This window comes from Herpailurus yagouaroundi, unplaced genomic scaffold (genome assembly GCF_014898765.1).
Source record: "Herpailurus yagouaroundi ecotype Mexico unplaced genomic scaffold, PumYag 77, whole genome shotgun sequence".
NCBI classification, from domain to species: domain Eukaryota; kingdom Metazoa; phylum Chordata; class Mammalia; order Carnivora; family Felidae; genus Herpailurus; species Herpailurus yagouaroundi.
This window is the reverse complement of record NW_024412388.1, coordinates 73,153,723-73,181,550: the sequence shown is the minus strand read 5'-3', so window position 1 is coordinate 73,181,550 and position 27,828 is coordinate 73,153,723. Positions and strand designations below refer to the sequence as shown.

The 27,828-nt window shown below is 35.0% G+C and overlaps 1 protein-coding gene across 5 annotated transcripts in view; it reads left to right on the top strand.

Annotated features, from left to right (window-relative positions):
• The window catches only part of COL24A1 (collagen type XXIV alpha 1 chain), a 405,325-nt gene that overhangs the window by 89,691 nt on the left and 287,806 nt on the right, over positions 1-27,828 (top strand). For all 5 annotated transcript variants that reach the window (XM_040470847.1, XM_040470844.1, XM_040470848.1 and 2 more), the window contains 8 exons: positions 740-793; positions 3,926-3,970; positions 17,301-17,354; positions 19,597-19,641; positions 26,621-26,674; positions 26,752-26,796; positions 27,045-27,098; positions 27,360-27,413. In XM_040470847.1, coding sequence (XP_040326781.1) covers positions 740-793; positions 3,926-3,970; positions 17,301-17,354; positions 19,597-19,641; positions 26,621-26,674; positions 26,752-26,796; positions 27,045-27,098; positions 27,360-27,413 — 405 coding nt within the window. The remainder of the gene's footprint in view (positions 1-739; positions 794-3,925; positions 3,971-17,300; positions 17,355-19,596; positions 19,642-26,620; positions 26,675-26,751; positions 26,797-27,044; positions 27,099-27,359; positions 27,414-27,828) is intronic.

Below are 27,828 nucleotides of genomic sequence, written 5' to 3'. Positions count from 1 at the left end.
TACTCTCCAAACTATCATACACTTTACCTTTTAAATTGGTAAAGAGATTATTTACCTCTTTATTTACCTTTAGGTTATAACTAAAGTATGTTAGGATAAAGTACCTTGCATTGTTATATATAAATACCCCTTGGTTGTCTGACCAATTGGAATCTTCTTTAAGGTACAGTGGGTTTTTGCTCTTCTCCAAAGCATCTTACAAGTATAATGCTATCTGTTACCATTTACAGACACTCCCTGAAATTCTCTGATTCTGCTTTCTGCGATTGTTCTGCTGGCAGTGTTCTTTCTCCATCCTGTGCTTATCAGGATTTTAGCTACGCTGTAGTCCTATCTCAGGTGTCAGTATCTTTTGAAAACTTTTTTGACTTTACCTTCTGCCACATTGGAATGGATCTCTTCTTCCTTCATGCTACTTAATATCTTTTGATACTTCCATTCTGCCTTTATTTTTAGTTAATTATATATTTTTCTGCCCACTATAAAATTCAACGAAAGGATTTGATCTTGATTTTCATTGGCCACTGTGTCTTAAGTTATGTTCCCTACTTTGTTTTTTTTTTTTTTTAATGTAAAGATTGATCTGTAACTTCTGGAAGGAAGGTGATAAGGCAAAGGGAAGTTACTTATTCTGTTAAGCCTAATAGTTTCACACTATTATGGAATAATTTTATTATCTCTATTTGAAATTCCTTACAGGGTAAGTATTCAAATGAAAAGATTTTTTGCTTACTTTAAGGGTTTTATTGGCTCTCCTGGAGAAGTAGGACAACTGGGACCTGAAGGAGAAAGAGTAAGTCCATTTCCTTCAAATATTATTTCTAAAGTGATATGCTTATGATAGGACAACAGAGGTCATAAACACTTATCAGATAGGTAATCTTATTGTGTGAAGCAAACCACCTTTTAAGAAAAACCACCTACCAGATATATAATTAGATTCTCTTGAATTTTACCGAATTTGTTTTAAGGAAATAAGGTGATACAAATATATATGGTTAGATTTATTTGTTTTTATCTATCTATTTGTAAGAGAACATGCACAAGTTGGGGGTAAGAGAGGGGTAGAGGCAGGGGCGCCTGGGTGGCTCAGTCAGTCGCACATCCAACTTCGGCTCAGGTCATGATCTCACAGCTTGTGAGTTCGAGCCCCATGTCGGGCTCTGTGCTGACAGCTCACAGCCTGGAGGCTGCTTCGGATTCTGTGTCTCCCTCTTTCTCTGCCCCTAACCCACTAGCATTCTGTCTCTGTCTCTCTCAAAAATAAATAAACATTAAAAAAGAGAGAGAGAGGGGTAGAGGGAGAGAGAATCTTAAGCAGGCTCCATGCCCACTGTGGAGCCCATCGTGGGACTGGATCTCATGATTGTGAGATCATCACTTGAGCCAAAATCAAGAGTCAACACTTAACCAACTGAGTCACCTAGGCGTCCCTGGTTTGCTTTTTAAATTTAATTTTTAAAAAATGCAAATTGAAATATTAAAATATCTGCTTATGAAAATGGTATTTTGTAATCCATTAGTATTTAAGTACAAACTCTTGACAGGTCTTGTACTTTACAATGCAATGTATAGTAAATAATTCAGCTTCAGAAGATATGTTTTTGTTTAATTTAATAATGGAAGATAGCTGTTCATAAATATAGGCTCTTGTGAATAAAGATAGAATCTTTGCAAAAATGGTTGTTATCTTAGAACAATTAAGTACAGAGTTTTGGTATTCCAACTTCATCATGTCTACTTTCAGTACTGTTCAGTGATTTCTATTGCATTACTTCATTTGTACTGTCAGTATTCACTGAAAAAGATAGAATTGAATAATATTAGTATATTATCATAAGGTTTGAAAATATAGTCATATTCAGAATTTAGCATTTGACTCTATTATTTGTAGGCATGGTGGTTAGGCCAGAGTTTTCATTTCTGGAAACTGGTTTTTGCCAATGAAAGTAAACCAAATTATTCTTTGCTAGATGACTTTTTCAAACATACAGTCAGTTTGAGTGAGTTATATTACATTTTCTTGTAATGACTTGTGAATTTCCTGACAGAGAAGAAATATTCAGAATTTAAATGTGCTGTTGTGGCAATCAAAATGTTCATTCTTCTTTGGTGAGATGAGGTGAAGATTTTCCCTTGATGAATATGCAAGTCATTTCTTTCACTTGCAGAAATATCTTCAGTGTAATCCCACAACTAAGCTACCTGATTGTCATGTGATACAGCAGACTTAGAGTTCATGTTTCCAATCTGTCATGCAAAGAATTGAATGCTTCTCATTCACCCAAAGGAGTATATACAGTTTACATTTTTATTACTCTGTTGCACATGATACAATCCTTTCTTGGCCTTTAGACATGAACTTATTTCTAGTTAATGATGTAATAAATAAAGCAAAATTATATGTCCTTGCAAAATGTTATTATCTTGAATTTGAGGATCCTATCACTGACCATCATTAGGCACACTGCCTGTAATCATACTCACTAGTTTTGACCAGTCTATATGAAAATATTAAGATCTGTCTCAAGTCATAAATGTAAGACCATTTTGTGATATTATGGCTATCATGGGTGCCATGTCCTAATATTATTTGGCTACTTCAAAATTTTCATTAAACTATGAATGATATAGCTAACTGGGTATTGTTATTTTGTTATAAAATGTGTACGTGTAGAGAAGAGAGTAGAGAAGAAGTGTAGAGAAGAACAGGAAAAAAAAAAAGAGTATAATGTTAATCCCTTCCAAAAACAAATATAAAGAATTCCTTCCTGAAAGTCAGTAATGTGTGTATGCGTGTATATATATGACAAAGTGTTTATATAATTTTGTCTGTACTATCCTTAGGTTTCCTGCTGAGATTTAGTGGCCCTACTAAAGTTGTAAAAAATAATTACCTTATCTCTTAAAAAAAAAGGTTGACTATATTATGTAAAGATGTATAAAGTCTTAATGAAATGAGTCCTATCGCTCACCCGTGCTTTTTGAGAAGACATTAGATGAGTTTTATCAAACACTGTTGAAGTGAAAGTGGATGGATTACTGCCACCAATGATATCCTCTAAGTTAGCTCTATGTACCTATAAACCCATGCTACATGCTTTTGGCAGATTTCTTAGTCTCTAAGGCTTATAGGTAAGTCTAAGTCTCAAGGTGATTATGTAAGTGAGGGTATTTAGAATGCAAGTTACAGAAAATCCCAACTCAAACTGGCTTAAAAGTGAGGAAATTTTTAATAATGATGGTAACGATAACAGCAAATGATTTACTGGGTCGTTGGATATATGCAAGGCACAGGTAATAAGACCAGAGCCAGGATTTGAACACAGATGTTCTGGCTCCAGTGCTTGAGCATTTAAGTATTATGCCCTACTACTTCTTACATAACCAGAAATCTATAGGTTAGGTGGGATGTAGGCACAATATGATCTTTAGCACAGTGATATCATCCTTTCTACTTTGCTTCACCTAATGTTGGCTTTATGCTAAGGCAGGTTTCCCACCCGGTTGCAGAATTGTCAGTGCAAGGGCTAAATGTGCTTTCATTTATGTCCAGTCGAAGAGGTAGGGAGACAGAGAGGAGGTTAATTGTTCCTTAGGTTTTGGAAAATAAGACCTTCCTGTTTATGTGGTTGTGTGCCTACCTCTGGACAAAGAACTATTACCGGAGGAATGGTAGGATCCCATTTGGAGGTACAGATAGGATGCATTCCAGAATAAAATCAGGATTCTGTTATGAAGAAGAAAAAGAGCCACTTCAATTAAATTAATATATTGAAGATTTTCTGAATGTCATACCAGTTTAGAGAATAATTCAGTTTTCTCTTTGTGATACTTCATTAATCGATGTTTGAGAAAGAAAAGATCTGTAATATCTTATTCATTTATTCAACAAGTGTTTACTTTTGACATCTGTATATTCTAGGGTGTTCCTGGGATCCGGGGAAAGAAGGGTCTTAAGGGAAGACAGGTAATTCAATTTTTATTTTTTGAGGTTCCGTTCAGAGCAATATAATCTAATTATATGCATATTTCTCACCTATATAAATATAAATGTAGTTGTTCTTGTTATCCACAGTATATCTCATTCAATAGAATTTAACTTTTGCCACCTTAACAGTTTATCAAATAATATCTGAGGGGCGCCTGGGTGGCGCAGTCGGTTAAGCGTCCGACTTCAGCCAGGTCACGATCTCGCGGTCTGTGAGTTCGAGCCCCGCGTCAGGCTCTGGGCCATCAGCCCAGAGCCTGGAGCCTGTTTCCGATTCTGTGTCTCCCTCTCTCTCTGCCCCTCCCCCGTTCATGCTCTGTCTCTCTCTGTCCCAAAAATAAATAAAAAACGTTGAAAAAAAATTCAAATAATATCTGAGATTATGAAGGAAAATTTAGATTAAAAAATAATGAAATATAACACTTTTCTAACCATTTAATAGATCAATGGAAGGGACTTTTATCCCTATTACAAGAAACTAAATGTCACAGAAAACACATGAACAATTTAAAATACTAATGATATCACTATTAACCCTCATATTTTACAGGTTTTAAGAATGCCTGCTTCAGACATTAGTTTAGAAACTAGTTCCCTGCAGCTTCTTATATTTTCAGATTTTAAAAAATCAAGGAAAGTGAATTTTGCCAGATATAATAATTTCAGAGATGGGAGGAAATTTTGACATCATCCAACATCCCCATCATTTAACAAAGGAGAAGACTGTGATTCAGGGAAGCATCCTTACGTTATCCTGGCTGAGTTAGTTTAGCTAACTAGCCACCTCCTTTTCACTCGTGTTGTTTTACTGCTATCCAGAGGTATTTATTAGGGTAACACTTTCTGTGCTACACTGTGTTCTCTAGTCTATTAGGAAGGAAATTGGGTTTTTCATAACAGTTTTTCTAAAATTTTGGTATGTATAAAAAAAGGCTTGATAATAATTGTAAAAGAGAACAAATCTCACCAGAATATTCATATCCTTTTAAAGCATTTTATTCTTGAGTTTTGCAGTATTTCTTGACGGTAGATTAGAATCGGTATTAACGTCACCGTTATATAGGTGAGGAGAGTGAGGCTCAGTGATGTTCAAAGACTTGCTCAGCATCACGTAGATAATGGTGGTAAAACCAGGAATTTATCTCAGCTTCTCTGAATATAAACCCAGGATCCTTTTCCTTACTCCTTAGGTATTTCTGCTGTCTGCTACTCACACTGCTTAGAAGAACATGATTAATTTTTTCATGATATTTGGCCAAAATGTGATAAAATTGTTTTAAAGTTCCACTTTAAAGATTTCAATTTATTGGGGTCCCAGGGTGGCTCAGTCGGTTGAACATCCAACTTCAGCTCAGGTCGTGACCTCAGTTCGTAGGTTCAAGCCCCACATCGGGCTGGGCTCTGTGCTGACAGCTCAGAGCCTGGAGCTTGCTTCACATTCTGTATCTCCCTCTCTCTCTGCCCCTCCCCTGCGCAGGCTCCATCTCTCAAAATGAATAAACTTAAAACAAAAATTCAATTTAATAAGAAAAGCTTACCAAACTGTCAAGAAATTAAAAATAAGCCAGCCATTTTGTTTTCTTACATCTATATTCAACTTTAAAGCTAATCTTCCAGCATTTATTGTTACCATCACCATTTTTAGTTCTTAAGCACTCTGATAAATATTCTGTATATCATCTCATTTAATTACACTCCATTTTACTGCAAAATGTTATTTCTTTTTGTTTAAGTCCTCGTATATACCCCAACAGAAATACCTCTCTAGTTATCATGTGCAAATATCTATCTAACTGCAGATTTAGGCTGTCTCAAAATTGACAGTAGGTGAAATTTATCTTCCTTATTCTTGTCTTCTCCATTCTTCATCTTTATTTTTTTCCTTTTTTCTCCTATCAAAGTGTGACATTAGTGAAAGAATGAATAAAGTTATTTATGGTTATTATGTAAATTACTTCTAATGCTTCCACTGTTACTTTACCCATTAGTAATTATATTATAAGTGTAGTTTAAGACAAATTAAGTAATCTGCAATGGTGGAATTTTAGGCATTGTTGAGAAAGTAGAGTATTTTCCCAAAGCCCTTGTAATATGCCACTTACATAGCTACCAACTTCATTTATTAATATGGCTGGATTTCTGTGGATATTAACTTTATCTTGAAAATGTATTGGTAATTTTTAGTTTCCTACTCTATCATGAACTATAAAATTATCCATGGAAATTTATAGATAGCTTCTGGTTTTTTACTCTCTAAAGAATTATAAAATTATTCCACAGATGCTATTGAATTCAAAAGAGAAGTTCAAGAAAACAGTGGAAAAATAATGAATGGAGTGATTATTGCGGGGTTGATCTCACTGTTCTTTATGTTATAAAATTTGTAAAATTTTATTCCTTTAAAACCATATGCCCTTGTCATAGATTTAGATCCTTGGGAAAATTATATTTGAAAAACATATGTATCCCATTTTTCCTAAACAGTGTTTATAGTAGAAAATCTATCTGGTGCTGTAATATGTCATGTATGCTATATGTACTTTTTCTTGGTTTTACCACTAAATTATTTGGCCATGTTTATGAGGAAATCACAGTACTTTAAGATACAGTTACAGCCGCAAGTCAAATTATGCCAATGCTGACCTCAGACACTGTTCTAGAATAGTATCTTATGTATAAATGCTCCCCTATGTTCTGTTTATTACAAGTAAAATCATCTTCAAATAGCTTTGACATTAAATAAGGGCAAAAGTATTAGCATGGGATATTATGCATCATGGGAAACTTTATTTCAATTTAGATTATTAATGTTCCATGAGAAGAATGGTTACTTATTACTGTTTTAATAGCAGTAAAAGGAAAATACCTTTTGATGATGTGTCCACTTTCTGGTGTGGAAAATATTAAGTGTGTGGAATATAAATATGGCCATTTTTTCTTGGTAATTGATTAAATTATGTATATTATTTGTTATTATTTATGAAGTTGATATTCAAACACAGCTGCAGAACTAAAGCATCCCAGGCCACCATAAAGACGATGACAGAAATCTATATGTCTGAAAGAATATAACAGAAGTCGTAGAAATACTGAAATCTAAAAGTACCTGTATCTAAGAAACTTTTGGCTATGCATATGTCGAGGATTGTTAATTCAAAATTTCTGCTGATTTCAGAGCTATTTAGAAGTGTGGGTTCATGCTTTGTTAGGGTACTGCTATGTGGATCCCATGTCATTTCATTTATGATCATTAGTATTAATACTAGAAGATGTACTTTATTATAATTATCACTCCCCTTTAATTAATCTGATTATTCTCTCTGTGTTAAATTTTCTCATTTCCTTAAATTTTAGGTAGATAGAAGTATGCAGTCTTACAAACATAGAATATGATTCAGTTTGAAGTAATTTTACAATGTAATTTGTAGAAAACTAGTAACACTTTTTAGGTAATTCCGTAACGTTTATGGGATATTTTACACAGGTTTTTAAAGTCTCTGAAATTAAGGCCAGAAGCTGATAAAATGAATTACTTCACTTTCTGTACTATGTATGGTATGAAACACTTTGACAGTCAAAATAGGCATAGAAAACTTCAAAATCCAAGTTTAGGCCTTTGTAAATATTAACATGACCTTCTTTGCACAACTGAGTCAGTTTCTAACTTATATACCAAAGCTGTGTGTTTGATATAAATAGTTTAACAAAATGTTAATATGTATATCTCTCTCTTATATAGAGAAATCATATGCTATATACATATAGCACAGAAACATAGAGGAGTAGTAAAAACCCTGTCCAAAATATTTCAGTGATATAGTAACATTACTGAACTTAGGCTCGGAAGACTTGCTATTCTGCTACTGTAGCTTGTTCTGCCAGCCAAATCATCACTTCTTTTCCTGAGTAAACACTGACTATGGAATTAAGTTGTTATGAATCAGCTTCCTTAGCGACATCTGTATTTTTTTAATGAAATGATAGACTTACAAGTAAGAGAGATCTTCTCCTAAATAGTATAAATATTATATTAAAGCTATTGAAAATGGACACATTTCAAAATAACATATTATTTTGGTTGTCCAAGAGTTATTTGGTATTTAGCTTCATACTGCTATTTTTAAATTTAGTGTTTGGGTTAAACGTTATCTCATTTTAAATCTTACTTCCCAGAAAATTTCTCCCCAAGTAAAACGTTGTCTTTATTCAGTATTTATAGATTGAGTTGAAATTTACAACACAATGTGTTTTTGTTTTTTCAACCAGAAAATGTATGAAAACTGATTTTGCTGGAAATTGGGTATATTTTAGGACCAGAGTATATAAAAGTTGTTATATTAACACATTTCAAGATCCTAGTAAAAGGTACTTACTAGTAATCATTACAATTATTTTTAAAGACCTCATGTAATCAGTTATATATTAGTCAATATTTGTGTACTCATACTTTTGGCTATTGAGATATTATAGCTCTTACCTCTTTCCTTCCTCTTACAACCCCTACATATTACAAATCAAAAAAAGTTAGATCAAAATCCTTATTGTCAGTTATGTTAGAGGACAGCTATGGGGCTGTAAGTGCTATTCATCCATTCTTTTTGCTATCTGTGGGTATAACTTGAATTCATCTCAAGTTCTTTCGGAAGAGATCTCCACAGGTAGTACCACAATCTACAAGGTAGTAGACGATCTTTATTGGTCAAGACTCTTTTAAATACCATAGAACTACCATTCTATTTTATGTGCTTTGCTATCTAGTTGAAAAGCTTCTTGGAACATATCTGATGAGCCAGATTCTTTAAAAGCATCAGTTATTCACTGATTTATAATAGAAAAAAAGAACACTGTTAAAAAGGGAAGGCAGGGAGAGGTTTCATATATATTTGTCAACATCAAATTTTATATGTACTACCCAGTTGTAAGCAGCTTCCTTTTTAATTCAAAGTTTTCAGACTTCGTTCTGTAGTACCACAATCAGGAAATTCTATAGTTGCTTTTAAAGAAGCATTTTACATGGCTCCCGGACCGATTTAATCAGTAGTTTCTTTGTTGTACTAAGTTGGTTATGCAAATTTACATTACTCCACAGAGCTAAAATATTTATGCTAGAACTGACTTGTCAGGATTGAAGATAAACATGAAATTGGAGCTGGAATTTACTCTCAACAACGCCTAGAAAATTGTTGTCAAAATATAGAGACTTTTCAAACGAGTTTTGCAGGCCTGATTGGAAGAGATTATAAATAATCAAATCATATTACATTAAAGTTTGACAAAGAAAAAGTGTACTTAGTTTTCTTCCTATGAAAATCAAAATATCATAGTCTTAGAATAGTAGACAAAATAACACCCATAAGCTACCTGGACTTCAGAGATGTTTACTTTTCTAACTATAGAAAGAACTGTCTCCTCCTCTTTTCTCATACATCATCTTGTTAGAAGAGTCTATTTAAAGTAAACTGTATTTTGGCTTCTAACTCTAGTGTTAGAATTTCAGAATATAAAATCCTTCTGTTAGACATCTGTTATTAGTTTCTATCCTTAGCCCAGGATAGTCTTAAATACGTATTGCACAGTAGTGTCTCAGATACATACATTTTATCAAGAATTTGGAGACAGTATTTTGTCTGAGGAAAAGGTTGTAGTTAATTTGATCCTAGAGAAAGTACTACTGTTGCTAGAGCATTCTGAAAAATTGTTATTAATTTTTAAGTGATTCTGTCGCTTTTAAGAAAAATGTTTTTTTCTGATTTTTACTTACTGGTTGTAGTCTATAGTGACTATATTTGGCTAACTATAGCTTGACAAGATGTATGGAAGAGACAGGACTTTGAATTAAACCCACCATTCAGGTTGGGATAGGTACAGAGAAGAGAGACACTCAAAGAACTATAGCTGGTAATTTGGGGGACGTCCAGGCAGAGCATGATTTCATAGAGATATAACACTAACAGGTGAAAATTCAGGCAGGCAGTTATTTTCAGTGCAGATAACATAAGGGAAAACTCAGTCTTGTAGGTTATCAAAGTCAGGAATGTGAGTGCAAATATGCCCACAGGGGTTGGCTTGGGTTCAGGGACTGTGTTCTTGATGTTGAAAAATGGCAAGAATAAGGTGGGGTCCTTATGAACAAGGGATAGAACATAATGTATACCAAAAGTGCTTTGTGGACACAAGAATAAGGCAGATTGCAATTCCCACAACTGGAGTACAGATGATAACCAATCTTTAAGAACAACAAAACAGATGGGGCTCCTGGGTGGTCCAGTTGGTTGGTTAGGTATCTGACCACTGATTTTGGCTCAGGTCATGATCTCATGGTCATGGCATTGAGCCCTGCATTGGGCACCACGCTGACTGCAAGGGCCTGCTTGGAATTCTCTCTCCTTCTCTCTCTGCCCCTCCCTCACTCATGCTGGCATGAGTGCACTCTCTCTCTCTCTGTCTCAAAAATAAATAAACTTAAAAATTTTTTTCATGTTTTTAATTTTATTTTTGAGAGAGAGAGACAGAGACAGAGAGTGAGCAGGGGAGGGGCAGAGAGAGAGAAGGAGGCACAGAATCCAAAGCAGGCTCTAGGCTCTGAGCTGTCACCACAGAGCCTGACCCGGGGTTCAGACCCACTGACTGTGAGATCATGACCTGAGTCGAAGTTGGATGCTTAACTGACTGAGCCACCCAGGCGCCCCTTAAAATAAACAAATAAACTTAAAAAAAAAAAGAACAACAAAACAGATGACAGAGAGGGAAGAGAAGAGAGGGAAAAAAAAACACAAGAGACTCTTAATGATAGAGAAAAAAACAAGAGTTGACAGTGGGAGGTGGGTGGGTGGGAGAAGGACTGGATATGTGATGGGTGCTAAGGAGGACACTTGTGATAAGCACTGGGTATTGTATGTAAGTGATGGATCACTGAATTCTCCTCCTGAAACCAATATTGCACTGTATGTTAACTAAGTAAAATTTAAATAAAAAAAAAAAAAAAACGGGGAAAATAAAAGAACAAAGTAGGAACATGAATGAGAATTGAGGCCCAGATCATCACTAGGATAACCATAAGCCTGACTTGATGTTCAATTTCTGAGGATTGGGCTAGAACTCCTTAAATTCCTACCAAAGTTTAAAATTAGTTTTAGCCAACAAGACATGGTCAACCCTTGAAATATGGATCAAATTGTCCTACCTGTGATGAAAAGGAAGGTGAAAAGAAAGGGGGAAAGACTGTATCTTCACAGAGTACTTAACATTCTAGCCCTTTCCTATAGTAATTGTGCTTTATTTTTGAACGATTTAAAAATATCATGATTTCATGGTAATAATTATTCATGTGTAGAATGTGTAGAATTAACTACCAGGTTTTATTTTATTGTTTCTAATCCTAGACAAATTAGTTTGATCTTCTCTTTTCAATGCTTAGTCGTGGGAAAAGTTGAATTTCTGTTTTTGTTGGTAATGTCTATTTAGTGTATATGTCTTTATAATATTTCTTATCTATCTCTACTTTAGATTGAATATGTTGTTTCTGAACCATTGTTTTCTGAAAAGAACAAAGTATGTTCATAGTTAACTGTGGCCTTTAACAAAAAAATTTTGCATTGCTTATATTTTTTTTAAATTCCATAAATGTAGTCATTAGTATTTTATGGTTATTTTGGTTCCCATATTTTCCTAATTATTTTGTATGCAGTATTTTTCCAATTTCTTTGTAGAACTAGGGAAATAATCATTTTACTAGATTGTGTTAACTGTAAGTTTTCCACTGTTTTAAGATATTTAGACATACTATCAAGTATAGTACCTACACTCTAAAATATTAACACCAAACATATATGCATGCATACTAAATCTAGAATAGTTCTTAGCGTTTGATAACTACCATGTTTGATAACAATACCATTGTTAGACCCAGGCAAGAGAGAAACTTGATCTGGGCTCAGCACTTTTGAGGACCCTCTACATCACAAAGAAAGTAAATGTATTAAAAACAAAACAAAACAAAACACATGAGTGGTTCTGTCACTCAGGACCCAGCAGTTAGCATTGGAGCAATATGACCGATCATCCTAGACCATCACTCTTGTTACTATGTATTATCTATTACTATATAACATGTTACTCCAAATTAGTGGTTTGAAATAACAATTATATATATATTTATTTAAATATGTATTATTTTTCAGAGTTTCTGTGGACTGGGAATTTGGGAATGCTTTATTTGAGTGGGTCTAGCTTAGGGTTTCCCATGAGGTTATAGTCAAGATTTGGGGCAAGACTACTGTCATCTGAAGGCTTGACTGGGGCTGGGGGATCTGCTTTTAAGGTGGCTTACTTGCTGGCCAGCCACATAGTGCTAGTTGCTGGAAGATCTCATTTCCTCTCCATAGGGACCTCTCCACATGGCAACTTGAGTGTCCTCAGGACATGGTTGTTGGCTTGCACCAAAATAAAGTGGTCCATGAGAGCAAGGTGGAATGTGTAGTGCCTTTTATGATCTAACCTCAGAAGTCACACTGTACATCTATATTCTGTTGGCCACGTGGGCCAGCCATGATTCCAAATGGGAGGGGACTACACAAAGGCATTAATATCAGGAAGTGAGAATCATGGTGGTCCATCTTTGAAGCTGTTTAGTGTCTTCAGGCCTCAGAGAAATTCTTCTCCATTTCTGTGGCCTATAATCTCATGTGTGAATGCCATGAAATTAGTAGGTGGTCCACTGCCAAAATTAGAGACAGAAAATGCTCAAGATTGTGGAGAGGATTTGAGCCGGCCATCGAAGCACCTTGGTAAAAGGAAAGATGAGGGATGCCTGGGTAGCTCAGTCAGTTAAGCGTCCAACTTCAGCTGAGGTCGTGATCGCGCGGTTTCTGAGTTTGAGCCCCACGTTGGGCTCTGTGCTGACAGCTCAGAGCCTGGAACCTGCTTTGGATTCTATGTCTCCCTCTCTCTGTGCCCCTCCTCTGCTTGTGCTCTGTCTCTCTCAAAAATAAATAAACATTAAAAAAAAATTTTTTAAAAAGGAAAGATGAATTAATTAGCTTATCTAATTCTCCTTTCAGTATGAATGCAATAGAATCCTGTATAATGAAGTACTACTTCCTGATAATGCAGACTTCTGTTTTCTTCTTTCTTTTTATGTTATGATTTATGGTTTCAGAGGTAATAACGTTAGTGCAGTATTTGCAACAGCTACACTTAGAGACTGAGATATTTTAAATTATTAAGCAATTCATATTACTCTTAAATTTGCATTTCATAACTATAGACACAAACTTCATGAAACATAATAAAAATTCTTTACATTAGCAAGCAGATGAATATGAAATGCTAGAATGAAGTTTTTAAAATATAGATATTTAATTAGATTAAATTTTTAAAATGTTAAGTGAATATGAAATTTTAATTTAACTAATATTGATAGTAATTATAATTTGCAATAGAAAATAAAAAGCCATAGAAAGTCTTCAGAGATGTGATCTATTTAAGTTTTTAAAATCTAGAAACAATGCAAATAGTCTTATATTGAACAATACCATTTAGTAAAATTTGCAAATTGGACTTTATACATTCTCTATTTAAAGATTTAATTACCAATTTTATTAGCTTTCTATTGCTGCATAACAAATATCACAAGCTTGGTGGCTTAAAACAGCACCCACTTATTTCCTCACAGTTCTCTGGGGTAGGGAGTCCAGGTACTACTTAACCCAGTCTTCTGCTCAGGGTCACAAGGCTGTAATCAAAGTGTCAGCTGGCTGCAAGATCATCTGGAGGCTTGTCTTGGGGAGAGTTCACTTCCAGCCTCATTCAGGTTGTGAGAAGACTTCATTTCTTTAAAGATGTGGAATTGAATGCCCTGGATTTTTGCCGGCTCTTGGGTGTAGGCCACCCTTAGGTCCTATGGAGTGTCCACGGTTCCTAGAGTTCACTCACAATTCCCTGCCATGTGGGCATCTCCAACACAGCTGCTTACTCTATCAAGCTCACAAGGGAAGTCTTTAGTTCTGGGCTGCTAAGATGGAGTCTTATATAGTAGACATCCCACCAGCGGTGCTGCACTCTACTGGTTAGAGTAAGCAAATCATAGTCCGACCCACACTCAGAGGGGGGTGGGTATCACATAAAGCATTGGAATCATTGGATGTCACCTTAAAGTCTGTCCACTATATTGACCAAACTGGAAATAAGCAAGAAAATTTTTCACAACTTGAAGAAATCAAATGAATTTCCTGGAATGTCATATTCTTTATAAAATAAAATTTTATAACTGATGAAAACAATGAAAATGGAAAGAATGGAAAAAAAAGAGAATTATACACAACACAGAAGGAGCAGTGCAACTCTGGCTTGCCCATTAGTAGACAGTTACTATGTTGATGAAATTGGCAAATGGGACAAGAAAGGGAAAAACTCGAGCTTCCCTATGGACAATAATCCTGGAAAATGGTTATTAAATCCTTTGGCAGTGTGAATATATTTCTAGGGAAGCACAATTCAATTTAAATTAATGGTTATAATTTTCCACTAGGTAAATATGAGAGAAAATCTAGTATTGCATTTTATAACAAATTCTTTCCAGTGGAGAAAGAAACTGTAGAAACTATCTTTTGTATTCTAAGTACAAAGACAAAGTGTTTTGTCACTATTGTTCCATGTTTCACTATGAGTCTTTTAAGATAGGTTTTTGACAATGAAGATTTGTGGCTGCAAACTTTTAGGTTCCTAATTTAAGGAATATAGAACCTCTCCTGGATTAAAAAAAAATCATGCATGTAATTGATAAATTCCATGCAAAATACAACTGATAAAAAGGAAACAATGACATATTTAACAACATAAAACATTGGCATGATGTTTCTTAAAATAAAATGTCCAGTACATAGCCAAATATAATTATGGTTTTTTTTTGTGGTATTAGCTGTGCTATATTTCATTAAACAGGAAAGTGTGTCTAGATTTAATAGGAATTATTTCGGAAATTGATAACACAATGGTCAACATGTACAAAGGACTAAAAATAATAAAACAAATGATCTCTGTCTAGACTAGAGAGTTAAGACTGAAGTGAAACATTTAATGGGTAGTGAAGTGAGAGGAGAAATGGTACATAAAAATTTTAAAAGTAGATAATACTCAGTTTAATTAAATTGTTTCAGGGGCAAAGTCAAGTTGAACACCTAATATTTATTACATATTTTGTTGAACTACCAGGAGAATAGGTAGTTGAAATTAATAAGTAATTTATTATTTATTATGTATGTGCAGGTTTTGTTCTAAGTGAAGAATTGATCTCCCCCCTTTCCCCTCCTGGGGCATAAAAATCACTAGTTTTATGGAAAGCTGAACTGGAGAGCAGCTCCTCCTACTGGATGAGGATGGGGCCAATCAGTCCCAGAGAGCAATCCTGAGTGAGTCCCCAAGGATGGTTTCTCTCTGCTCCTTGTTCAGACTGATTGTGTCTTCATTTTTTGTGAAAAATTGTTGAGATCTAATTTACATGCCATAATATTCACCATTTTAAAATGTACAATTCAGTGCTTGTTGTTATATTGACAGAGTAGTGTAGCTGTCAGACTAGTTTTAGAACATTTTCTTCACCCAGAGAGAAACCCTGTACTTGCTAGGAGTCACTGCCCAATTCTCCCTGCACCACCAGCCTTAGGCAACAACTAATCTGTTTTCTATGTCTGTGGATTTGCCTGTTCTGGACACTTCACATTAATGGAATCATGCAAAATGTGCCCCAGTCTTTATTATTTCACTGAGCTTTCTGAAAAACCTACTTATGATCTATCTAAAAAATCAATCATCTCTTCTGTTTCAGATTTATTACAGAATTTTTCCTCTACTTTTTCCATTACCTGTACATCATAAATACTTTGAAATATCCTTATTAGCTCATACCGAATAGTATGATGTATTGCCGATATGTGAGCTTGTTGACAACAGAATCTGACTTCCAAGGACAAGGAAAGCAAAATGCCTGCCTGAACTTCAACTGACTTTGAAGAGGTTATGGCTACACTATGTTTGACTATGCAGATGGTTTTTGCATTATCCTCTGATTACAGAATAAGAAAAACTGCTTCTAGTATGAGTTAATTATGTTTTAGAAATATCATACTTCTTTTTCCATTGCTAAACTGTCTTTTAAATTTTGTGCATTCATGTGTGTACTAGTGAACCAGTGATTTTGGCAATCTATTAAATAGATATTTAATAAGTGGCTTGCCTAATAGAGAGATTATAAGACTTTAATAATGTACTTCAATTTTTGTTAGGCTTATAACAATTTAAAAATGAATGTTATTAAAATGTTGATTATAATAAATCCTACAAATCATTTTGCAAAGTAGTCTTCAAACAGAGAGCTTTAAAATTGATAAGTCTAGTGGAAAATCTTTAGAGAAAAATTTTAGTATAAAAGTAAAAGTGAGCGATTGAGTTATTTTACAAAAGACTATGTAATAAGAAAGTGTGTCACTTTACTATCCTTCATAGTTTTACTATGAAGAATCCTTCCTCAGCAGGCATTGAGGAAGTTTAATTTTCAGTGGCACTGCATTTTATGGTTGCAGTATGTATGTGCATTATGGCTTTCCCCAATAATACAGTACGGAGATGGTATTTTTTTACCTGTTTATCATATCTTGAAATGATGAGCTAAAGTATTCAGTATAGAATAGAAGAAAAACCATGACTCTGCGTTCAGACTTTCTCCACTCAAATCTCAGTCCTGCTCATCACTAGCGAGTACAAGTGACTTAAGCTCTTTGTGCTCCAGTTTTCTCAAATGCAAAATGAGGATATTAATGTTCATTAATTTGATCTGTTATGAAGATAAAATGAAGTAGTGTGTGTATACTAAACTGTTTAAAGCCCTTAGCACATGGTAAATGTGCTATGTACATACTTAAATAACATTAGTCATTTTATTCTTTATGATGTGCGTGTAGGACCAGCATGAAATAGTGGAGAGAACTAATGGATTGGTCAGGAAGAAATCTTTATGTTCCCTCTCATTCAGTGATTCTTTATATAATAATGAACAAATGTATATTTTCTCAAATTTAGTTTTCTGTATATATTATGTGACATCTAAAATAATTTTTGCAAATCATAGAAATAGTATACTTAACAAAATCAATGAAGTATTATGCAAAACAAATGTAAGTTTTTTTGCACTACAATTTAAAAGTTAGGAAATAAATATTTCCTATTAGTAAATTCCTTAGCAGTAAACAGAACAAAAATGAATTCTTTATCTATGTTGGCTTTAATGGCATTTCTTCTTTTTTCCCTGGTCCAGGGTTTTCCAGGTGACTTTGGAGACAGAGGCCCTGCTGGCCCTGATGGCAGTCCTGTGAGTACACTGTGATGGTCCAGCCTTGCAATCTGACATCACCCAGATGCCCCAGCACCTACATTTGCCATCCTCACTATGACATTCACATAAGCAGCATTGGCCAGAAAGCTTTGATACCTCTGTGCACATTACAGTTTGTAATTTTTCATTGTGGGAAATAAAACAAAAATGTTCTGAGTAAATTCTGTCTTGGGATATAATCATCAAAATTAATTATTGTGGCCATGTTAAATGTAACTGCTTAAGTAAAATATTAGAAATATATGAACATAAGACATATTTTGGGGGTGAGGAGAAGTCTTTCATGTACATGAATGTACCAACAAGCCTCATGTAAAAATTGTGCTCTCAGGGATTACTTTTTGACTCAAACCTGTCATTGATCTATCTGATTTTTAGGTATCTATTTATAGAGAAATATTCTCCTTTAGGATTTTTCAGCTATTATTTTCAGGTTAGGGAGTTACCATTCTATAATTAATTATATTGTCAAAGAATGGTGATGGACTGTCGTTTTTTTGATGCTAGGTAGAAAAATCTAAACTTTTTTGCTCTCAAAGAGCATCTAGCAAATACCTCCCAATCTATTCCATGAACAGACTCTTTTAATAAGATTTTAAGGTGAATAAGAGTCAACCACTTAGCCCGTTTAGCCTAAATTGAGAATAGTTCCTATATTTAGGTATTTATACTTAAAGTGTTAGAAAATATTTCTTTTTAATTTGCTTTTCTAAATTATGACTTTATTAGCTTATTCAGTTAATTTAGTCAAAGTTTTAGTTGTTGTGAGGCTTGGCAGATAAGAGTAGAACTGATCTCCAAAGAAATTGCTAAAAACCTGAATGATATTTTAAGTAGAATGTTTATCATCTTTTTCTTGCCCTTGATTCTGGGGAACTTTTCATTTCAAGAGTAATAAAGTAAGCATTATTGGGGCACCTAGGTGGCTCAGTTATTTAAGCATCCGACTCTCTATTTCAGCTTAGGTCATGATCTCATGGTTTTGTGAGTTCAAGCCCCATGTCAGGCTCTGCTCTAACAGCACAGAGCCTGCTTGGGATTCTCTCTCTCTCTCTCTCTCTCTCTCTCTCTCTCTCTCTGCCCCTCTCCCACTCACACTGTCTCTGTCTCTAAATAAATAAATAAATAAATAAATAAATAAATAAATAAAATAGAAAATAAAGTAAGCATTATTTACTTTTCTCTTACCATTTCTCATTTTCTCATACCATTTATGTACTTGCATAACTACTGTGAAGCCATCTTATTTAATTTTTTTTGTCAGTCCATTCAGTATACATGAAGTTTGTTAGGGTTGGACTTCTACCATATATGAAACGTGTCTTTTTGAAATCTACTCTTTATTTAAATATAATGCTTCTTGAAGAGCATTTTCAGGCTTTAATATCTTTAACATAGAAGAATAAACTGGATTTTTTGTTTATTCGTTCATAATTCTTTATATTTTATACTGTGCCTTAATTTCAAAACAACTTGCAAAGGCAGGTGCTGTTCTTGTACTTTGTATCATCATTAGTGTGTAAATGATGTAACACTGACATGAAGTGGGTTAGGAATTACCATAAGGACTGTAATGACAAGTCCAAAAGACCATCACAAATCAACTGGAAAAATTAATATTGATTTAAACTCTCATTTGTTATATGCATAATTAATGGTATTGGTAATTTCTTATATTTGTGAGAAATTTTTCAAAACCTTTTATGCATTATGACAGTTTTCATTGTGATTTAAAACAGTGAGAGCAAATGTTATTATTCCATTTTGTAAATGAGAAAACTGAAGTATAGAGAATCTAAATATTGTACTTCAAGAGTGGAGAGTGTTTTAAACTATCTGAAAATGTTCTTCTAACTCTATATGCTGACCACCTATCCTTTTATACAATATATAGGCTGGTTATGTCTATAATGCTGACTATTTATGGGTTTTACTTCCTTTATTAGCGACATAAAAGACATCAAACAATCTATATCCTAGGCTAGGTCATAGTCCTGGCATCCAAAAGCATGGAGCCAAGGGCATTTTTGAAGAACATAAACGTCCACCAGAGATTTGCACTTCTTAGGAGGATACAGAAGAGTAGGGAAGAATCAGAGGTTAGCTGTAGAAGAGGGTAAAATTTGATTTTTTTTTTCCTAAAAGTTTTTGTCTTTAAAAAACACTCTTCATAGTCTGGAATCATATTTAACCAACTTTGCACATTTCTTTTACATAGGGACTTGTAGGTAGCATTGGCCCTCCAGGATTTCCTGGGCTTAGAGTGAGTATCAACTATTACCATTCTTATAAAATATTGTGTTTATATTTGTTAGATGCATTTTAAAATCTTTAGAAAAATGAGATGCTTTGTTGTCATTGCTGGATATGAGACTTGTACAAATGTGTTTTCTCACCCGATGTGCAAATTAGACCTACAATAACAAATTTCTACAGATTTATGTGTACACATAACCTACAATAACAAATACCTACAATAACAAATAACAAATTTGATAACCTACAATAACAAATTTCTACAGATTTATGTGTACACATGTACATTAATAGGTAACTTAAGACTCCGTTTCTTCAAACGCATGACATAGAACAGCCACTTCTCTCCTTTGAAATAGTCTTTCATACCATCTGGTCTGGATAGATACAGATAGGTCTAAATACCATACCACACCACATCACAGCACATGGTAACTATAGACTTTATTTCTGGAATAAAATTGAATAAATGGTTAGGAAACATCCTGAACAAAAGGTAGTAGTTGTACTTTATTAATGCTGCTAACATATTAATGCCCAATTTATTTATTATACTAATAATATAAGTGACTATATTACTTGTCCATGTAATCAATTTAATTCTCACTGGAGTTTCTGATGCAGGCAAAGTACAGTTTAGTAAAAGCAATTCTATGAAGGCCAAAGCAATGTACTTCAGATAGTTACCTGATAAAGTTTATTCACTGAAGCAAACAAACTGCTATTAGACTGCTATTTCTGCTGTGTCTTCATAAATATATTTCTGTCAGTCAAGCTTATGGTTCATGACAGCGATATAAATTGCAGATATTTTATATAAATTTAGAACCATGTAGCTTAACAGCCAGCTGACCTAAAGGCATGTTTGACACACTTTTATGAACTGTAAGTAGCCTAATGAAAATAGAATCTTAAAAGTAAACTATGTATCCATATAAAAATAGGAAATATATCCATATAAAAATAGGAAATAACCATGAGCAGAGGTAAGATTTTCCCTAAAAATCAACTTAGAGTTTGCTTTAACATGTGAAGTAGGTAATTAAGACTCCAGAGTTTTATGCCATAAATTACAGCCACAATTATTTTTAGCTTGAACTTGAACACAGGTCTTCTGAGTCTACATTTAAATTCCCACACACACCCTGCCCCTGCCCAACCTAACTACCCAAAGGCAGAAGGTGACAACTTGACCAAAGGAATAAATCAGGAATTCAGTTATTGGAACTATAGAAAAAATCAGCATAATAAGTTTTAACTAGCCATTTGGGGCTGGCAACAGTAGAGAATTAAGAGTCAGAGAACCTGAGTTAAGTCTATAACATTTAAGCTTTTCTGGGGCGCCTGGGTGGCACAGTCGGTTAAGCGTCCGACTTCAGCCAGGTCACGATCTCGCGGTCCGTGAGTTCGAGCCCCGCGTCGGCCTCTGGGCTGATGGCTCAGAGCCTGGAGCCTGTTTCCGATTCTGTGTCTCCCTCTCTCTCTGCCCCTCCCCTGTTCATGCTCTGTCTCTCTCTGTCCCAAAAATAAATAAACATTGAAAAAAAAATTAAAAAAAAATAAAAATAAACTTTTCTTTTACATGATACTATTAGTATAATAATAATAATAAAATCAGCAATAATATCTCACTTTTATTTAGTATTTGCCATGTGCTAGTCTTAATGTTAGGTCATTTAATTCTCAGAACAAGCCAAGACTACTCAGGTTCTGAGTGTTAGGCCTAGATTTGAAGCCAGGTGATCCAAATCCAGAGTCCAAAATCCTACCCATGTGCTACACTGCCTCCTTAAGACTTATATCACCTTAAAATGAATGCCATTTATCTTAAGAGTTTTCTTTAGGCTTCATGAGAAGCTCTATGTGAAGGTGAAATCCAAAGGACTAATTTTTATTCCTCAGAACTTAGAATAGGATCAAACCCCTAGGTGGTAGTCAGTGGCCTTCCCAATGGGGAGAGAAAGGAAGTTGGGGAAGGGAGTTGGATTCCAAAGATACTCTTTCTGCATTCTTCATTTAACCTATCAGTTGGTTAGCTCACATGCTTGTGCTATTTTGCTGAAGTTTAAGACCAAACTTCTTAGCATGTCCAGACTATCTTGGTTCTCATCTGCACCCTGAGAACATACTTTGTACACTAGCAAAATTGTTTATTCTCAGATGCCATGCAGCCTTCCTATGATATGGCCTTTGCACTTGTTTGTCTACCGGAAACACTTTCCTCTCCTTTTGCATCTAACACTGAACTCTTACTCATTTTTCAGTTCCAGGACTTAGCACAGTTCTAACACATAATAGGGCTTAGTAAAAATAACTGTGTGTTTCTGTTTTTGTTTTTGTTTTGTCCTTTCTCTTTCTCAATTTACCCTCTGGTAGATGGGAAGAGATCCTAGAGAAGAGAAACTGGCTGATGATACTAACAGTCATCTTTGTAATCCTCATCTCTACATTGATATGGATAGTACTTTATACTTTTCACACACATATCTCATTTGTTCTTCAATGAGATATAAAGTAGATAAAGCAGGTATTTCTACCTCCATTTTATATTTATTAAATTTTTTAATCCACATAATGTGAGCATCTACTATGTATCAAATGCTGAACTAGACTTTTCCTAGGCCTAAAACTACAAACAAGATTTCCATTTTTAGCAACATTATAATATAGTGGAATAGAAGGAAAAATAAGCAATGTCATATAATGTGATCACTGCCATCATGGACTAAAAACCAGTGAGAAAGGAGCAATTTATGTTATCTTGGGAGAGGAGTCTTCGCAAAAGAGATGTGTTTTAACCGTATCTTGAAATTTGTGCATGAGTGGAATGGAGTAGAAACAGGAAAAGGGCTCTTTAGGCAGAAGAATCCTTAAATGCACAAAAGAAGTGGAAAAAATGCAATGTTTGGGAAATGCAAAGAGGAGTTGGGGGATTGCAGCCTAAGAAGTATGGGGGGATAGGAGCGGAATGGAAGGAGCTGAGGTTTTGGAGATAATTGGGAAATATGATACAGAACCTTTATATTTCAGAATAAACAGTTTGCTCACCCAGTTTATCTGCAAGCCTACATCTGCTTGTTTTCATACAGGAAGTATAGTTTCCGACAAGAGATAATATAGCTTTCTCTAAGTGATTTTTTTTCCATGCAACTGGTTGTCATTGTCATTTGCTTTCTTAACCTGTGTGGGTGGGTGGGTGTGGTTACACAGTCTTCCCTACACTGTGCTCACTCATATGAGCTCTAATTGGCTAGAGGCTGCTGGTTTTATTTGAAGAGCCTATCCTTAAGCTCTCTTTCTTTGACTCACTTTGACTCGAAAGTTCTTTATTATTTCTGGCTCTGTGGGAGGCTCTTCTCCCTGTGGTGCTATATCCCAGACAGCTAAGCTGCCATACGTGGAAGTATTTCTCCTGTCTGCTCCGTCTTCTCATGGAAAAGGAGTATGGTAGGGAGAGAGTGCTGAAGGCCTTCAGATTTTCCTTGTGGAACTGAAAACTGCTCTTAGCCTGTCATGGGTCGCTTTCAGAAAGCCATCGTTTTTCAGGACTAGGATTTTCCACACAGCTTGTAACATACCACAAAATGTTAGATGTCTCTTGGAGGTTTCTACATCCATACCATTTTACTTTTTAATGCTCTATTTTGCTAAATCTTTTATAACATGTATGTACCTTGATATTTTTCAACACTTACTATTTTGTGATTTCTCTTTTAGAGTCACTAAAAAGTAAAATAGTAGATTATGCATACAAAGTACATGCATCTGAAGATACTAGACTCCACACAGTGATATATTTACTGAAACAAAGTTAATAATATTATTGCCTATAGAAAAAAACAGCAGGATCAGGGGCGCCTGGGTGGCGCAGTCGGTTAAGCGTCCGACTTCAGCCAGGTCATGATCTCGCGGTCCGTGGGTTCGAGCCCTGCGTCGGGCTCTGGGCTGATGGCTCAGAGCCTGGAGCCTGTTTCTGATTCTGTGTCTCCCTCTCTCTCTGCCCCTCCCCCGTTCATGCTCTGTCTCTCTCTGTCCCAAAAATAAATAAACGTTGAAAAAAAAAATTAAAAAAAAAAAAAGAAAAAAACAGCAGGATGAAAAAGAAGTATTTGTTTATTTGCTTATATTTTTCCATACCTGCATAGATTATTGCTGCATAATTTCCAAACAGAAATGTTTATTGTATTTTTTGAAACTCTCATAATTTTTAAAGCTATGAACTTTGCATAAACTAGCCACTGTAATTATAAGAACAATTGTTCCTACTGACAGAATTTGTCAGGGATGTATTAATATTGCATATCTGTTTATTAAGTTGGAAAGTATTACTCCTTACTTCTCACAGTCTCATATATTTCAGGATTAAACATGTTGGAAATAATTTATCTTAGTTCTATTTCACAGACTTTCGGAGTCACTTAGAAGTAAAGATGTCATATTTTCCATTCTGAAATTTGTATTCTATAAATGTAGACTATTAGAAATGCTCTTTGATGTTGGGAGATAGAGCTCTAGAATCACTGTTTTAGTTTTTTTTTTTACTCAAGTATAATTGACATAGAGTGTTATATTAGTTTCAAGTGTACAATATAGTGATTCAACAATTCTATACATTATTCAGTGCTCATCATAAATGTACTCTTAATCCCTTTTATCTATTTCAGCCATCCCCCCCACCCACCTCCCCTCTAGCAACCACCAGTTTATTATCTGTATTTATGAGTCTGTTTTTTGTTTGTCTCTTTTTTTTCTGTGTTCATTTGTTTTGTTTTTTAAATCCCATGTATGAGTGAAATCATATGGCATTTGACTTTCTTTATTTTACTTAGGATTTTACCCTAGGGTAAAAGGTCCATCCATGGGTGTTACAAGTAGCAAGATCTCAGTCTTTCTAGTGGCTGAGTAATATTCCATTACATATATATATATATATATATATATATATATATATATATTATATATATTATACGTATAATATGTATTTTTATATGTATAATATATAATATATATATTACACATTTAATATATATAATATGTGGACATCTATGTCCATCTATGGATGGACACTTGGGTTGCTTCCATATTTTGGCTCTTGTAAGTAATGCTGCAATAATCATAGGGTGCATATATTAGTGTTTTCCTTTTCTTTGGATAAATACCAGTAGTAGAATTCTGGATCATAGGGTAATTCTACTTTCAATTTTTTGAGGAACCTCCATACTCTTTTCCACGGTGGCTGTACCCATTTGCGTTTCTGCCACTGTGCACAAGCGTTCCTTTTTCTCTACATCCCCTCCAGCACTTGTTATTTCTTTTTTATTCTGGCTATTCTGACAGGTCCTTCAGTATTCATCCCACACTTTATTTCACATCTGTTGTGTGTCAGTTATATGTTGGAACTGGAAAATAAAAAAATCAATAAAACGTGCTTCTGCTTCCATAGAATGCTCAGACTAGAGAGACGGGGCGGGGGGGTGGGAAGTATATAGTGCAGTATATTGCTGGTTCACTAGTGAAGTGCAGTAGAAGGCCATTTCAGTATTGGTCACTGTATCTTCAAAGGCTTGGAGCATGTGAAAAGAGAGAGCAGAGAGCACGTTCAGACAATGGAAAACAGTCCATTGTGGTTAGAATGTAGGATTTGGAGGAGGGAGACGTAAAGGAGGAGTAAGGACAAATGGAAATAGAGAAAACTAGGAGAGGTGGTGGAAACCTGGTAGTGAGGGTCTGGGATGCTTTCCTGAGAAATTTGAATTATAACTAAAAGGAGCAACATTTTTTAGCACTGTGATACATATACCTTTAAGAGTTTCTAGGGGCGCCTGGGTGGCGCAGTCGGTTAAGCGTCCGACTTCAGCCAGGTCACGATCTCGCGGTACGTGGGTTCGAGCCCCGCGTCGGGCTCTGGGCTGATGGCTCAGAGCCTGGAGCCTGTTTCTGATTCTGTGTCTCCCTCTCTCTCTGCGCCTCCCCCGTTCATGCTCTGTCTCTCTCTGTCCCAAAAATAAATAAACGTTGAAAAAAAAAAAAAAAAGAGTTTCTTAGCATTTGGGAACCATAAAAGGGAGGTTTAAAGCAACTTGTTCTTTGAAGCCAGGCACAGGGAGGTAGTAAGAGAAAGAAGGAAAATGAAGGTGTCATTGACACAAAACTTGTAAGTGATCCCCAAGCCATTTTTTTCAAATTTTACTTTCAAATACCCTTATTGTGGCTACTGTCCTTTGTCTTCTAAGATGAAGCATTTGAGGAGTTTTCCTAAGGCTCTTACCTACAGGAGATGATAGTGGTAGTTATGTTTTTGAGAGATCTTGCATTGGAGCACTAAACTGAGAACCTTGGCATTGCTGACCATGTCTCTTTCATCTGTTTCCTCAACACTTCTACAGTGTCTGTGTACATGTTATGCCCAACAAATGTTAAATGATGAATGAATGAGAGAAGCCCAGAAGAGTAGTCTCGTTCAGTACTCAGCTTATCCCTGAGATTATGGCATTTTATCATTCTGCAAATTTCAGATCATGAAATAAAATCATTAGAATGCCTGGAACATAGTAACTGCCCAAAAAGTATTTCCTGAATAAATGGGTGAAATAAAAATATAAGATGATCAAATGAAGTATTTATCAAATACATCCCGAGAACATGGCACTAAAATATTTCCCTTATCTTCAAGATTTTAACTAGTTTGAGAAATATTTCAAGATGAATGTTATGGACAGTTAAGCATTTTAGGGGCTAAAGGAAAGGGAGGATCCTTGTGGACTTGACCAGTATGAATAGGCTTCCGGGAGTAGGATGACCTCACTGAGGTTTCAAAGATTGGTATGATTTATACACGTGGAGAGAAAAAGAAATTGTGGAAGAACGAGGCACATGTAGGAACTTAGTGAGACGAACTGTTCTGGGTTAATTAATCAAGTTTACATTATTCTCTTTCTAATCCTAGTGTATGCTTAATGATGCCTTTCTGTCTTATTGCATTTCAGGGCAGTGTTGGCCCTATTGGACCATTTGGACCTTCTGGAATTCCTGGCCCTGTGGTATGTCTGTATCTACATAATGGATATCTCCCTTTAATTTCTCTACAATGTCACAAAACATCTCCTCTTTTTTTCAGGGTCTTTCCGGGAATAAGGGCCTACCTGGAATCAAAGGTGATAAGGTGATTTAAATATTTACATTATCATAGAGTTAATTTCTTATCACATTTATTTTTTTTCTTTTCAGTCAACACAACTTATAAAATATTTTGTTTTTACATATGGGATCCAATCTGTACTGTCAGTTATACAATTTTTCTCAGAAGTAGGAAAAATAAAGAAGCTGTTCTTCCATAAACATTTGTACTTTCATATAATATTGCCATGTTTGTGTTGCTTAAATGTCTTTGTATAAAATTGTCCCCTCTAGGGTGAGCAAGGCATTGCAGGAGAGCCAGGAGAACCAGGGTATCCTGGAGACAAGGTAACTTTTTTTTACCATTAAGTTTATAGAAATACAAAGAAAAGTCCATGAAAAACTATAAGTTATTTGAAAAGAAAGGAATAATCATTATTTTAACCATGTAGTTTATTAGGATATGGTATCAATATGGTTTTACATGTCTTGTTTCTCAGTTTTCTTGGATTAATTCCATGAATTTTTTAAGTAATTCGTAAATAGAGGCACATCTGCCTTTTTTGGTGTAAGAGTTTCTATCTTTCCTCTAATATTCTCTTCTTTTAGGGTGCTGTTGGTGTTCCAGGACCACCAGGGATGAGAGGAAAGCCAGGACCTTCAGTAGGTTTGAACTTTTGCTTTGTTCTTTATGATTCACAAAGTGCACAGCATGGCAGGAGTCTTGACAATTGTTGATATTAGTGGAATATAAGAAGTAAGATATAAGCCTACCAGGCTGGCATTGTTTTCTCTTCAGTTTTTAGGGTACAGCTAATCCTTGAAGTTTTCAGCTCACATTCCACAGAGTATTGGACCTCATCCTCCTGCCCCCGCCCCCCATCCTAGGCCAAGCCAAATTTCTGAGAGCCCTAAAGATCTTGGTTGATCTATCATGGATAGTATTTCAAGTAAACATGGAATTTTTAAAACAGAAAATATAAAACACCTTAAATACTATTTTAATTTTTCCAAATATCTTTCATTCCAATGTATTTCATTAAAAAAAAAAGTATTGTGAAGAAAAGATAGCATGTCA